This window comes from Cygnus olor, chromosome 21 (assembly GCF_009769625.2).
Source record: "Cygnus olor isolate bCygOlo1 chromosome 21, bCygOlo1.pri.v2, whole genome shotgun sequence".
Lineage (NCBI taxonomy): Eukaryota > Metazoa > Chordata > Aves > Anseriformes > Anatidae > Cygnus > Cygnus olor.
The window spans coordinates 5,249,711-5,265,848 of NC_049189.1; the positions used below are offsets into that span (position 1 = coordinate 5,249,711).

Consider the following 16,138-nt stretch of genomic DNA (forward strand, 5'->3'; position numbering starts at 1 on the left):
CCCATTTAGGCAATGAAAGAATCTGACACGGTCAGTTGTCCAAAAACCTGTTGTAGAGGTTGATAATGCTCACCAGTCTCCCACTCTTGCCACACAAGCTGGCATACTTGAGCCAAGTTCTCATGTCCTCGTGAGGGTTCACAACAAGAGACCGGACCATTAATATTCTCTGCCAGTCCTCCACAATCCGTTGACAGCCCTGGGAGAAAAAGGAAGAAAACTCATTAGTGTTGTATCTACAGTCTACTCCACAGAGCCTTAAGCCTAATTCAGAATCTGAAGGGACGTTTCCCAAGATGGAGAGAGTCCTGTACCCATAAATCACAGCAGGCCGACATAAAGAACTGTCTGGCTTTTTCCTTAGCACTGCAATGTTGAAGCTGGTTAAGTCCCTGACCATTATATCTGCAGACAGGAGTGCATGAGAACTCAGCTCAGTGCTTGCAGCCTAACAACAACATCCTCTAACTGAAAAAGGAGAAAAGCTTCTACAGCAGAACTGCATCCAAAATCATTCCAAAGCAATTCCAGAGTTTTATAACCCTTCTCAACCCCTTTCTAAAAGTCTATTTTTAGTTTAAACTGTGACAACCCCCATATGGAGATGATACAAAACCAAATGGTGACAGGTTTTTATTTATTTATTTATTTTTAAATCACCACCCTTTTTCTTCTCCTTGCATGTGTTGCTTTTAGAAACTAGCATGACTGGACTGACATTCTGTCAGAAAATGTAGTCCCAAATGCTACAGTGGTTGTACAAGCATTGTCTAGTTCTCGTCTGCCTGAAGGGAAAGGTACAACAACGTTGTCAGAACAGGATGAGTCTGCATTTGAAGCGTTCAAGGATGCTACAGTAAAGTAGAATTATGGAAGGGACAGAAATGACCAAACACAAGGTGCTTGCTGTAATGGTCAAGTACTTCAGAGTAACAGTGATGCTCTGAAGTTGGTACTGATCCACAGACGACTTAAGATTTAGTTGTGAGGTAAACAAGAGAATTCCCAACTGCAGCAAGCACCTGAGTATCAAAGCATCTGTTTCTTTTCCTTTTGGATTTTTCCCCAAAACTGAGGGCAGGGAAGTTGGACAAAGCTTGCTCCCTGACACCCAAATAAACAACTCATCCAATAGGCATTTGAAAATTATTAAAAAGAAGCTAGAAAATGCACAAGAACTGTATGTACTGCTTTCAGGACCATAAACAGCTGTATTCAGACATTACACTTCCTGCCACACTGTTTCTCCACCCCTGTGGAATGCTCCTGAGCTTTTCCAGACAGGAGCGCAGATGGGAGACTAAAACCTTTGTCACAGTTTCCCAAACAGCTAAAAAACATGCAGCAGCAACAGGCTTTCATAAGGAGGCACATACAGCAGTGGCAGCAGAGAACTCTGCATGAGGAGAAATCCCTTCTCCATGCACTCTACCAAAATTTGGTGTATTTAGAGCATTTTACCCTATACTTTTTTTTTTTTTTAAACTATTTGCAGTGCAAAATATCTGGCTGTTTTTAGATGTTCAGAGGTGCTCTGGAATTTTGTTGCAAGAAGGCAGTAAGAAAGGCACAAACTTTCTTCAAACACAAGAAGAGCAGCATTGCTAAACTTGATTTAAAAGAGGACAATGCTAATCAATTGGAAATATTCTTGTAAGAGGCCAAAAAGGAACAGGACAATCTTTTACACACACGTGAATTCTTTCACCAGTTTACCAGCATTGTGAGAGAATGTGCAGCTAAGTCAGGTAAAAAGTTCTAACTAGCTTTATCAAAATCAGTATTTTGGGGTGAGATCCAACACTGAGATAAGCAGCCTTAGAGAAGCTAGTAGCCTGTCTATTCTGCACACATCCTTCTCAAGGCTGAAATCACCCTATTAAGGTGTCACATCAGTAGACACCTCAGGCAGACTAACCTAGAAGTCAACAGGGACATATGCAATGGAGACAGAAAGCATGTAGCCATGTAAACACATATGCTGCTGAGATAGAAAGAGAAAGATTTGCTGAGCCATCGCACTGACTTTAAAGGAAGCTGTTCCTGCTCAACATATCAGCATCTCCATCCTTGATCTTTACACGGACCTACCTGCAGTCTTTCCCACCATATCTGGCGGATGATCTCACGGCGTTCTGGTACAAGTTTATACTGGATAACCTCTTCCAGCTCTGACAGCATCTGGCAGGATACCATAGCCTGAGGGAAACAATCACATTCCATCCCAATCACTACAGACAAATCTATAATTAACGAACAGTATTTTGGCATCAAAATCTTAAGTATATAAGCTTCCCAACAGGTAAAGGACAGACTGCTATATACTGACATTTAGATGATCCACTGATTCAAAATTCGTAGATGTCAATTATTTCTTTTGAGGGGTGGAGCTCATTTCACTATTTAATTTGTCTCTAAGTTGTTCTTATGAAGCTGTAGTAGTTATATGACAAAAGCCATTTAACTTGTGGGCCTACAAAGGTCTTATGTTTGATACAAACACTGTTCAGAAATTTTACATAATTTCTAGAGGTATTATGAAGCAGCAATGATGGGAATGAAGGCTAATAGACACTTACCCCATAGGCTCGACTGTAGCTCTCTCCTGCCATGGCAGTCAGCTCAGCATCTAGCAGATCTCTGGCCTTGTCAATGCACTGAAATGAAGAAAGATTTTTGAGGGAAGGTGGGGGTGTTTTATCTAGAGCCAACTGTTCAAACTGCTGTTCATCTGTTCCATCTGATGAACAGAGCTGGCATTGTTCCCAATCTCCAAGAAGGATCAGCAAAGGATATTACCAGTAGAAAGAATTGATAGGAAAGCTGTGTCCAGGGGTAGGTAATACAGGAGAAGGAGGCTTCTTGTATCACCTGAACAGTCTGAAATTTGTCCTTCTACCAAATCAAAGTTTGCAGTACTTCTAATCCTACTGCTACTGTAGAGATCATCAATAACATTTATGGAGGAAAATAGTTTTACATTCTAGGGCAAGAGAGTCAGTTACAGAAAGACTCGAGGAATGTCTCTTAATATACAATGACAGAAAATGGTTTTCACTGTTTTACATAACCCAACAGGTTTTTATGAGTTTTACAGGATCTGCAAATTCCATTTCTCTCCCTGCCACTAAGCCATGCTCTTCAAGCATGAAATAAGTCCTCCTCTGGTTCCAGTCGTTACATAACCTCTTATCTATAGTTTCTCCTGTTCAAAGTGTTAAAAGGTTAATCACAAACTCTACCCCTTTGAATACCTGGCTAATTTTACTGTGCACATCACTCCAAATCTACGTATGGGTTTTGACAGAGCAGACTGAACTACTTACTCCTTTATCTAAGTTGGCAAGTCCGCACAGAATTCTGAGAAATGCTACTTGAGCTTCCTTGGAAAGTAAACAACATGCTTCACATCTACAGAGGGGAAAACATCCCTCTGCATATCTCCTCCGTGGCAAGCATGCATAACAATTACAGCTCTGTTTAATGGACTCATTCCTTGCCTTGATTTCTCATCTCGATTTAAGATTTATCACTGCTACCAGAAAAATCAGAGCAGAAGCTCGGGTACATGATATATATGAGCACTTCACTGAAAAAACTGCAACAGATACAAGTGCACAGGATACTCGTAGAGAATCTTATGCATGTCTTACTTCAGTAATGCCTTTTAAAAAGCAGGATCTTGCAGAATGGAATCACTGCTAAGACAATCTTTTTGCACTGTCTGGCTAAAAAAACAGACAAAAGTAAAGAAGCCTAAGAATGACTAAGACTCTGTGCTCTACAGCTCTGGACCTCTGCTGTTTGTACAGATATTCACTGCAGTGTTTCTAGAAATACAAGACTAGTTCCATTGCCAAGGTCTAATACATCAATAGAAAAAAAGATTGGGCAATTCATATGTTATAGCCAACTGCTTTAGAACAGCATGTCTTTTCATGCAGCCACGTAATCTAAATGTAGTTCATCCTAAACTAGCTTTTGGGAAGCCAACAAGGAAGATAGTTACCTGCTGAGCCAGTGAGAAAAGGTCCTGATGAAGAGCCAGCACAGCCCTGTAGAAGGCACCATCGTGGGTGTCCCTTGGGATCATGCAGGTATATTCTTCCATGCTATCCCACTGACCTGCAGAGAGACAAATATCCTCAGCAATACAGCAGCTCTCTCTGTGAGGTAAGAACAGAATTATGCTACAGTGCTTAGACATCAGTGACTAGGCTTGAATTCAGTATGGCAATAAGGACTGCTATTTGTTCGCTCTACATACAGTAATTTAATAGAAGGTTGATATCTGTTTGAATCATTTCTCTTTGATCTTTACAATTAATCAATTTCTACTTCAAGACAGATGTCAGCAGACTCAGTTAATATTGCATGATCAGGTACGTTAATCACGGGGGTTTTAACATTTTCTCTAAGTCATTTTGCCACTGCCAAACATTGGCCTAGAGGAACCATCCATCACTTTCAGCAAAGCACTTTTGATCTTTTGCGTAGTCAAGGTGATTGTTTAAGGGTCTCTGCATTAATGTAATGGAAGACTGTTTATGGGCATTTATCACTGTTTTGCTATGTAGCTTGTCCAAAGTTTTGAACAAAGCATGTTTTGATTTCTCTCTCTCTCTCTCTCTCTCTCTGTATACATACACACACACAATTATATACAAGCAAAAACAGATATTTTTTCTTCTAGGCAGGTTGTTCTCATCAAGAAGTTTCTTGCATTCATTGTGATGAAAAAGTTGAAATGCTGACATTTCCAGCACATTTGAATGAGTTAGTGTTCTACAAAGCAAAAGACTAACTTCTCTCAGCAACAGATGGCAGACAGCAAGAGGTTTACAAGCTTATCTAGTAAATACCTCGCTATCAGCATCACTGATATGTGGACCATCTATAGATATATTGCACTTATGATTGTCCACTCAGCCAACACAACACATCAAAATGCTCAATAGACAGTTCTAATTTGTAAATAAGGGTCTGCCAGAAATCATACAATTCTATTAGCCTCATTGCAGGTCTGAGCTACATTCAGTATAAAACTAGGCAAAAAGGACCAGTTAAGCAACTGATTATCTACTCAGACCCATGAGGCAGTCTCTGTTACATGACACTGTACAGGGAGACCTTATGTAAATGCAGGTTTTCCAAAGGGCTTCAGTGTTGAATGACACCTACTTCATATCCCGATGTAAATAATTGTGTTGATTCATCTGTTTCTTATATTTTGTAGTTCGAAAGTTAAAACTGTTTGTGCTTCTATACTGTTGCCTGTCATATACTATCACACAAGCACAGCTGGAAGGATACATCACCTAGACCCCAAGCAGCAGCAGCAGCCATCCTTGCCATCTTAGCTTGAGTTTCATCATTAACCTGTGTCCACTTTTCACAGCATTGCTGGTGGAGCTGGCCCCTAAGAAGAATCCACAATTTCTAATCAGTGAAAAGCCTCTTCTAAGAATTATGTCTTGTTAAACAATCAGCTTCCACACACTGGAAGACAACCAGCCTCAATTCTTTTTATGTAGAGTGGAGAACAGGATTTGCCTCTTCTCTTCTGGCCAACTGAGACACACTAGTCTGATAACAAACACCCTACCATCCAGAAATAATTTAAGATCATGCTAGGCTTTGAAAACAAATCCAGACAATAGTTTGCATTTGTTCTTCAGCAGTTAGTAATGCCTATTTTATGAACTGATCTGTCAAATCCAGCCCATAAATCCGGGGGGGGGAGGGGGGGGGGGGGGAAGGGCAAAAAACCCACAAAAGTCACCAAACAATGGACTTTTTTTTTTTTTTTTTTGCAAGAATCATTACAAAGAATATATGATCTGAGTAGCTTATGAATGGCTCCCACTATCAAACACTTTGGATAAAGACACAAACTTTGAAAACAGAAATTAAAGAATCAGTATTGCTGTAACCTAGTATGAAGACTTGTCATGGCAAGATCTCAGAGGGGACTCTGAATCTTTCATCTCCAGCAGAGAGGAAAGATCAGGATTTTTTATATTGCATCTTTTAAACCAACTGTGAATGCTCTGTTAATCAAACCAATTACTGTGGGTGATGTAGTTCCAGAATTTCTCAGGCTGGATACTCTGTAGCAGTGAAATAGCTGCCAACTTGCCTTCTTTACGGTCATCCTCTCCCCTCCCAAAAAGGAAGATGAGTTAGTCAAACAGACCCAATGGGCTGCCACAGGCAAGATAGTCATTCTGACAGCTTAACAGCCCAGGAGAAAAAAAAACAAACAAACAAGAAAACAAATGAAAAACCAAGCCAAACCTAGCAACAGCAGTAAATCAAGACCTAGTAGATGCTAATAAAGTCGTATGGATCTTGCAGACATAACTACATCAGAAGACAGATGGCTAAGAAAATTTTGTCTGTATTTTCAAAATGTCACTGCACAGAGTACTAAAATAATGATGCTCTGCAGTATCAATTCTAGATTAAATCTCGTACTACGCCAAACAGACTCCAACAGCACAAAATAATCATGTTGAACACTACTGATGAAGCCAAACCAAGGAATCCTCAGTCTTGGGATGATGTCTCTATAGTCGGTTGCAAGGTAGCAGACAGCACTTTGCAATGGCACTTCTGCATTGTAAGGGAAAACAAACAAACAAAAAATACTATTTGCATACAGATGCAATGCAGATCCATGACAAACTCACAGATCTTTGTAGGATTGTCTCTGAGAACATGTTTAAGTTAATGTCTAGTTTCCACAGAAGAACAGATTTCTTTTGTAATATGTTTGTTACTAACTTGTGAGAAGGCTCAGAAAGGGCATTTTACACAAATATTTGTTCTGCAGGAGGAAGGAATCCCTGCTGGAAACTGCCTGCCGCCTAGAAAAGGTGACTGCAAAACTGCCCAGTAAAAGACTTTTTTTCCTACTGAAAAAAACACATGCCCAATATGCCTCACCCTCATCCAGAAACAAAAACGGTAGAAAAATGGTGACAGAATTAGGTTTCTCAAAGAGCTCTGTTTCTCTAACAGTAAAGTGACGTTAGTGAAGAGGAATCTCCTTACTGTGTGCCATCCCACGGGTTCACGTCAGGACCCATCAGCAGAGAGCTCTAGTGACACGAAGAGTTCAGTACAAAGGCGGCTCCTGAACCAAATCAGTTATGCCCCTGGGTAGAACTGCACACTGCAGTGCACAGGATATGTCTTCTCCAATTAGCTTCTTTGAATTGAGGGTAGCGGGGAGAAAAACAGAAGCCCCTACTTAACAGTAGGCTGTATGTCACTGCCAAGTCATCTTCTCATGAAAACTTACTCTAATCGGTTACATGTTGACAACACACATTTACACAGGGTTTGAAATCCCAAACATCCACACAAAGGGAATGCTTAATTGGCACTAAAAGAGAAAAGTAATAATAAAAAACTCAGTCATCTGCAAGAGAGGTGGTAAGAGGGTTTTAAAGTCGGGGCAGTTTGTTCAGCATATTCTTACACCCAGGTGATTACTGGGAAGCAGACAACTTTAATAGCAGTTGTGCAGAAGATGCGCATTCTGGATAGGCATATGAGGTCTGACCAGAAGTAAATGCAGAAATCTCTTCTATTTTAATAATAGAGTTTACAAAGTAGGGCCATGACGAGCTCCTTTTATGATTGTTTTTGACAAATGCTGCCCAGTTAACATTTCCTGAGAGGTCTTTTCTATTTAATAACTTCTTTCTCTTAAAAATGGAGTTGATCTGATGATCAGGCTGTAGATTCCCTTTAAGAGAGACCTTAACTTATCAGATAGTCCACCCCCAAATATTTAGAGATAGTATTTCCTTTTCTGACTACCATGAAAAAGGCAAGAAATTGCTGGAAATGCTGGAACTATTAGGTAAGCAGTATTAAGAAGGAATTCAGGCAAAAAAAAAAACACCCAAATGATGGCAACCACTGAAGAGTTAGGCAAGATTTTTAACAAGTACAGTAACCTGAATTTCTGAAACTAGAAGGAAATATAAAACAGCAAGAGGAGAGGCTGCAGATGATCTTAATAAAGGACAGACCACCCAGTATAACTGTCCTCTTCTCAATCTCCAGGCATTCCCCCTTACCATTCTCCAAGTGCTTCCAAGCAACGCATCCGTCCTAGCATCAGCTCAGGGTCATCTTTGTTTGTGTCCATCTTCTTGTCATAGGCCACCAGAGCATCTTCCCATTCATGAAGCTTTTCGTACCAGGTGGCTTGAATTTCCTGGGGGATAGAGAAGAAAAAAAATCAGAATAAATAGCAGCATTAACATCCACCATTCTGTAGTAACTACTGCTACTTTTCCTGGAAAATTCTGTCTCTGTGGTGATCACTTAGCCCTTAGTTCATTCTAAATATCCCCACTTCTCTGATACAGAGAAAACACAAATTCCGAGTATTGCTCAGCCTGCACAGAAACGAACTCAGGTTTACCAGAGAGATGAATCTAACATCATCCACCAGTTTTCCCTGACGCTGAAATACTAGCTTAGTAGCTGGGCTGTGCCAGAGGCTTTTCTTTTTGGAGCAGGGGACTAAGGGGGAAAAGCAGGAAATAGGAAAAATGGTAAATGTATAAAATACTCCATTTGCTATTGTTGCACATGCTTGCATTCAAGTAAGAAGAACAGTCCTGTGTTGAGGAATGGAGTGACTAACTGGGGGAAAAAAAAACAACAAAACAAAACAGTGCATCTGGCTACTACTAGTCCATTTTCCAGGACTGCAGGCAGGCAGGATGTTGGGGTCTAACAACAACCCTTACAAGGGAAGGCTGTAGTTTGTAACATATACTTTAAAAAAAAAAAAGTGGTAATCCTTACCAGCTGCACAAACCTTTCTCTAATCTGTTTCTAGATTTTGTTTCTAATTTTCATGAAATAAAATGACTTGAGTTTTTGATATTTTTTCCATCCTGATCTCTGCCAATATTTTTTCTGCTCAGCTCTTGGCAGCCCATGTCTTGACATATGCTGCAGTGTGGATTCTCTTCCCAGCCCTGTGGGCAAAATCAATATAAACCACGCTCTGCATGCCAGGTCTTCTACTTGGGATGTTTATATACCAGCCCTTTAATTTCTCAGCTCAGTCATAATATTTCAAGTAAGTTCCTGAAAGTAGAGCTCACAGACCCTCTTAATTTCTTTTCATTGCTTATTCTGAGAAACTCTAAATTTTGAACTACATTACTGCTAAAAGTAAGGTCAGAATTAGGTAACAATCTGCTCTGCTCAATCCGCCCCAGGAATCACAAGAAGCTGTAAAGATGGTCTAAAGTCCTAACACCAGAGGAATTCAGTCTGAGTTCCACCGTTCTGTGCTTATACCTGTTCTCACTTGATAGTGGTTCCTAACAAAATAGCTAGTCTACCATGCTCCCAGGGCTGCCTTCTCTTCCCAAACTCCTTAAGACACTGCAAGAATTATCAATGCAAAATAATGTTTTTAACAGAGTAGAATTGGCAGGAGAATGTAGATACTTGAAACCCTGAATGCAAATGAAATTATTATTAATGACAAAAAGAAGGAAAAAAGGGAAGTCACAAAGAGAAAGACACAGATACAGCAGGGTGTTGTTTTATTTCTGTGAACAGTCAAAGCTGTAAGCCAACATACTATTCTGAAAAATAGTATCTGTGAACTCTCTTATAGATTCAGGTACCTCCTAGACGAGGGAGGTAAGAGGCATAATTTAAGTTAAATTCTTACCTGGAAGGTGTTGATGCAGTTTCTCAAAATTCCTCAAGCATTTAAAACTTAGAACAGGTACTTACTTCCTTCTTTCCCAATGCATAGGAAAAACAGACTTCACAATAAAATAACTTATTTGGTCAAGTTGCTGGTTTCCCACACCTGCATTGTCAGCTATAGCTGCAAAATTCTTCCCCAGATCAGGTTCTTGCACAAGCAATAAGCTATTATTTAACTCATTTTAAGCACAGCATTTGATAATCTGGGTCTTATTTTCCTCCAGCTGCACATCTGCTGGAACTGCAGGGCCTAGCTCTGGGTGCAGACTTCCCCAGCTACCTTCCCTTTATGCAGTGCTTGCTAAGTGCACTGCGCACCTCCCGATAGGCAGCAAGGGACCTACACTCCGAATGATGCAATATTACAAGATGGGCTATAACCTCAACGCGATTAATTTAAAAATAAAAACCACAGAACGTGTCTGGCCCCCTCTCCCCCCCAAAAAAGCCACAAAGAACACATTAGGTATGATGAACAGAATTATCCAGCAGGACTCACCAGCTCCCCAAAGTGCTTCATGGCATATTCCAGTACCCCAGCAGCTGCTTCTGGCTGTTGCAGTTTATTGTTAATGCTGCAGAGGTGGAAAGAGAAAGATCGTTTAACACAGCTGGCAGCGCTCAGGGGCTGGTATGAGCTTCTCCTTGATAATACTCTGTGTCAGTTAGAAATACCAATGAAATGCTCCTTTTTCTTTCAAACTTTTAAGTAAATGATTAGATCACATGAGACACACTGACTATTTGCAAAACAATAGGTGCCCATATATTCCTTACATATATTTTCAGGACTCGTTACACAAAACGGTGACTGTGTATGATTATCAATTCTAAATACTCTGCACAGGAAGGAGAACAGTTGCCAATAGTTTGTGAGGCAAAATTTGTCAGAGAAGTGTAAGGCAAGAAATCACGCAGGAGAACCTCAGGCTGTACGTGAGACTTCTGGGATTTCTTACATGAACAACAATTCAGAGTACATGTCTATTACCAGAAAACATACCTGAATGGAAATCTTTCTTGGCTTTTCTTTACCATTACAACTAGCTTCCTGGATGCAGTGTCAAGAAAGCCTATACCACATACACTACATGCTGGAAATAAAACTCGATTGCAGAGCATTTCCTGACTACTGATTCAGAAGATTTCAGTTTGGATTCTCTGCAAAAAAAGAACTTTGATATGAAGTCATTCCTCTAGTACTCATAATTCCTTTTGGAAGTATATGTGTAGGATGACAATCCACTTCACAAAGAGGCAAGCATACGTCCCAGAAACTCATAGTTGTGTGCAACTAATTTCACAGAAGGGCATATAACTGTTGGTACTCAACATGCAGATGTTGCCAAATCAGTGTGCATGCGAGCATACCTACAAAGAAAGGCTTCCATCTTTAAAGAATCACCAGCCACCATTCTGGAAAGGATTCTTCTGACTTTTTCCTTGTTTTAATTCCCTGGCTATCACTTTTCCTCTTTGCTACCACTAAACTTAAGGATTCAAACGAGATTTAACACAGTGAGCAGAAAGGGACTTGAGAAAATCTTCTGCACCTGCTTCTCATACTCCATTTCTTCATTTTAATTTCCTCAGAATCTCATGTTCTTAAGCTAGAACTTCCTCCCTAGATGTTTTCTTAATCTTATCCACCTCCATGCCTACAAGACCTTCCTGCAATCAAATACCAGCTGCATCTACTAAAGGCCTTACAGTACAGATCCCTCCCCTTCTCTAAAACTGACCACCAACTTCTTTACAAATCACAGTCAGGATTTTAATGCTCCAGGAAAAAAGCTACATCACTAGAGCTGCTGAAAAATGTCACCAAGAAAACAAAAAGATTCAATCCCACGTCCTTTCACATAATACCTCTGCGCTGGTGCACACCCATACTGGTATTCTTCTTTTGCCAGTTTTCAAGATCATGCCAGAAACACCAACCATCACAACCAGCTCTCACTAACGATCATACCGTCCTACGGAGTTACGCACATTGGCTTTCAGTTCCTACAGTCAGAAATGGCTCTGTCTCCACATCAGTGCTTGGTTATTAGTACTTTTGTTCAATGCCTCTTTAAAGAGGAAAATAACTTTTTAATCAAGCTCGTGCTATTTTATAAGGCTTATTTATGAACAGTCTCTGGCTCATTGCTCTCCTCTTTCCCTTTTGGCATTGGAGAACAAGTGCAAACTGTTCAAAGCGATGTCCCAACAGCTGAGCGTGCTACAAAACACATTATAGTCCAACACTAAAAGAAAGTTTTCAAGTGTTACTTTTCTGCTGTCCCTGCAGTCTCCTTTCCTGACAACCAAAGGGCCAGACTTGTTGACACGCTATGGATATCTGGAAAGGTCAAGTAAAATATCCTTTTTCAAATCAGGCTTAGTCAGGCTAAGAACATAATCTCATTCCCAGAAGATAGGCACCCAAAAATGGGAAGCACTTGGAGTACATCCCTGACTTTTTTTAAAGCAAGACAGTCAAAGAACATGCTACTCCATGCTTCCCAGGGGAAAGCTAGACAGCAGAGCCTCGTAAAAGTGATAAATGGCTGTCACATTTCATATCCTGATAATTTAAAGAGCCATTGGCAGGAACATCACTTCCAGTATGTCAGACAGTTAATTACTTCCAACTTATCTTTCTTGTCAACGCATCCTGACAAATTGGCCGTTATCTTTTATTCTACAACAATTAGTACTGCACTTTTGCTAATGCTCCCTGGTGCACTCAATTACTCTTTTTTGTTTTGTACTTTCTTGGCTGTCCGAAGTAGAATGAAATGTTTCATACTGAAAGCTTTGTCTTGTTAGGTTTAAAGAAAGGGATTGGAAAGAAGAGAAGAGGAAGGAGAAATATTTGGATTTAAAAGAATACACAGCAGGAGATATAACACTGTGTTGTGATTATTAACCATAAATTACTCTCTTGTAATAAGTGATCTAACCCACACGGTGAGTAAAGATAAGTAATTTTATGGACTGGTATAAACCACTGCCTGGGAAATCTGTCAGATATTTAGTGCACTGTTATAGCACATTAAGAGAGTGCTTACACAAAATAGAGGGAGTAGAAAACATTGACTGCTTTGGCAAAAACAGACCTGCACACAGAATGTCAACTGTCACGAAGAATACAAAAATCCCTCCAATTCATGCAAATTGGCTTCTATTGACATGACTGAATATTCAGACTTTCTTCAGAGCAATAAAACCTTGATAAACACAGAATCTTTTTGCTTTTCAGTCTTATACACAAAAGAATATGCAATTGTTTGTGGATTGATTAAGTTCTGACCTTGTGGTTTTTTGTAGCTTTTCTTTTTGTTTTAACAGAGCTTGGATTTCTGCTTTTTCTCTTCTGCAGCATGCAGTGTGCTCTGATCATGGGACATATATTGACAGTTCCCCAAAATCACTGCTGCAAGCAGCTGATGAATGTGTTTTTAACAGACCCACAACTCTGTGCATACAAATTCTGATAGTGGGCCAGCGGACTGTACTTCTCTTGGAAAAGCATTTCCACGTGGAGCTCTGCTAATGCATTCAAAATACGTTCAGAAATCATGCCATTCTGTGCTTCCCTCCCTCCCTTTCACCTCCCCACTGTTACAGCATTGCCTCTCTTCCTGCAGATATGATGAGGCCTGTGCTCAGGCAAAATCACCCTAAATTCTACATTTTTAAAGCATTAAAAAGCTGGTTTTTTAGATATTGTGCTGGGGACTGGACAGAATAAATAACACTAACATCCCTGCAAAAGGCCCCAAAGGACTAATACTCCAGCCAGGCAGAGTTTCCAGGGGAGTTTAGCCACAGTGCTGCTGCTGGAAGTCAGGAGGATATAGTTCTTCTTGTACCTGGGAAAAGTTCCTACAGTCTTTTTGGATTAAAGGACAAGGTGGGAAAACATCTGTACAGATAGAAACAATGCTGCTGGCTAACCCAGCAGAGAGTAACTTAAGTCTTTGTTCACTGGGTGGTGTCCTTGCAGTTGTTCCTAATTCAGGATAATACAAAGTTTAATACTAAGGCAAAGATCAATTCTTCTCCATATCCAATACGGGAAGAACAAATTAATCTGTTCATTTTTCTTTAGAAGCTAGAGAAAAAAAACAACCACCAACACCACACACTAGCCACCGCCATGATGGCTCAGCAGCAGGACATAAAAGAAGACTACACTATTCCCTTTCTTAGAATTTTTTAGGTATAGGCTTGATAGGTCATACGTTACATACGTCAACTTTCAGGAAAGGCTTAAGCTCCTCCGGCTTCTTCCCTTCAGCCAGTTCACAGTCCACCTCACTACCCGATTGTCCAGACCACACTTCTTCAGTTTAGCTGTGAGGATGCTGTGGGAGATGGTGTCAAAGGCTTTACTGCGATAAAAATCTTGGGACAAAAGTCTTGAGCTACTTTAATAGTAGTGAATGGTTATATGAACCTATTGTTTGACTATCAAGATATCAAATAAAAATGCAAGTTTTCAGCATTCACTTCTGAGCTAGAATCACAAAAAGAAGAACAGTGTTTAAGAGAAATACACTCCTATTGCTTGTATATTTTAAAGGCTGTTTAAACAGAAACCAGACGAACTGGGAACAAAAAACAACTTTACTGGCTTCAGCAGGAAAAACACTCAAATGATGGATTTTCTCCTTGACAAAACGCAGGCATGATGTCTAACGTTCACTAGAAATATTCTTTTATACAATCCTGAGTGCTTTCCAGTCATCCATTATCTCTGAGGGTCTCTACCAGTATTCTGTCACTCAAAATATATTGAATCTTCAAGGACTTCTGAATAAGAGACTAAACCCATACACATCTTCCCTAAACAATTTTTTTTTATAATAAAACCTTTTCCAGAGGTCCCAAGCCTATCTGTGAGAGAACACACACATCTTCTATGTCTAGAAAGCATCTCAAAACTTACTAGAAAAACTTGATTTTTGCACTAAGGCAGCTTGTATGCAATGTCTAGACAAGTAGCAAACTTCTTTTTCAGTCTCCCCAACTCTGTTTAAAATTAAACCTCTATCTCACAGATTTTGCCCCCCTAAATCAAGCCTGTTTTTCCTTCTGAAATGCTGAGAGCTTGCTTCTGAGATTAGAAGTGGAAGGCATTGATACAGTGTGGATACTTTGGGGAACAGACAATCCTCTGGCACAAGAAATTGGCTTTGTAGACTCTTTTCCCCAATTCTACAGTTTGTGTTCAGACATCCCTGAATTCTTGACTCAACAAACTTCAGAAAACAAATGTTCCTTGTGTTAAGTTCCGCACCCGCCTACCCCCCAAAAAATCCAAAAAACAACACTGCCATCATGCCACTAAAAGTTATTCCAATGCCAGGAATGAATACGTTTGAGAAAACAGTGCCAGCAAAGAGCTGTTCAGTTGTGGTGACTGACTGCCTTGCAGACCAGGCTAGCCCCCCACCTCACCTTTTCAACAAGAGTGCACCACATTGCTCAGAGACGTTACAATTGGCCATATTCCCAATCTTGATATAAATAGTTGCAAAGCAAAGAAGATCATTCACAAGCTTTGAAAGGAAAAGCAGTGATAATTGTTACAAGTAAATTCTTACCAGCCCTGCTACTCAGGCTGCAAGAAGTTTTGTATCGCCTGCTCTTTGTTAACCAGTCAGTGAAGACAAGGAAGGCAAATAATTGCCAAGGAAGATATTTAGCTGAAAGAGGTGAAACGGAAACAGAGTCTTTGTGTGTTGGTTATGCAAGAAAGGATCTATTAGATCAACATAAAGTATCACAAGTCATTGTAGGAAGTACATAGTTTGTTTCTTATCAAGTCCTCTCTCATTTCATCGGTTCCAAAGTAACTTCAGGTGTTTATAATTAGTTGCAGTAGGCTGCAATTTTATTAGACTTTACTAGGGATTTAGTCATTAATGTAAAGCTTTAGCAAAGCAAATGGTAGAACATTTATGAGTATCTCTAAAGATAGAGGTAAACAGTTTCACGCTTCCTGGCTGTCTGGAAGGGAAAAGCAGAGTTTCGGAGAGCTTGGCAAAGCATGGACTTCTGAGGTCTGCCAGCAGAGAGCTGATGAGGGTCTTTGCCATCTCAGCAAGCACCAGGAATGCTAGATTCTAAGTATTTCCGGATACATATTAAGGGTTTTGCAATGACTAGCTACCAAATAAACACCCATGGGGCACAGCTTTTCTTCTTCTTTCTCTTGGCTTCACATACACCTGCCAAAACAACTTCCCAGAGAAGGCAGTCATTTACACCCACCTCTAATTTAATCTGGCCCTCCGGGGCCAGATATCTAGTTCTAATTAAGTAATACTAATACACTTCTCTAATTAGGTAACATCAACCAACATCATAGGCATAGGGTACACGC

The 16,138-nt window shown here is 40.1% G+C and overlaps 1 protein-coding gene across 1 annotated transcript in view; it reads right to left on the reverse strand.

Moving 5' to 3' along the window:
* The window catches only part of MTOR (mechanistic target of rapamycin kinase), a 65,882-nt gene that overhangs the window by 19,985 nt on the left and 29,759 nt on the right, over positions 1–16,138 (reverse strand). The window contains 7 exon segments of the mRNA XM_040533852.1: positions 74–199; positions 2,092–2,199; positions 2,580–2,657; positions 4,010–4,125; positions 5,319–5,419; positions 8,094–8,233; positions 10,259–10,334. Coding sequence (XP_040389786.1) covers positions 74–199; positions 2,092–2,199; positions 2,580–2,657; positions 4,010–4,125; positions 5,319–5,419; positions 8,094–8,233; positions 10,259–10,334 — 745 coding nt within the window.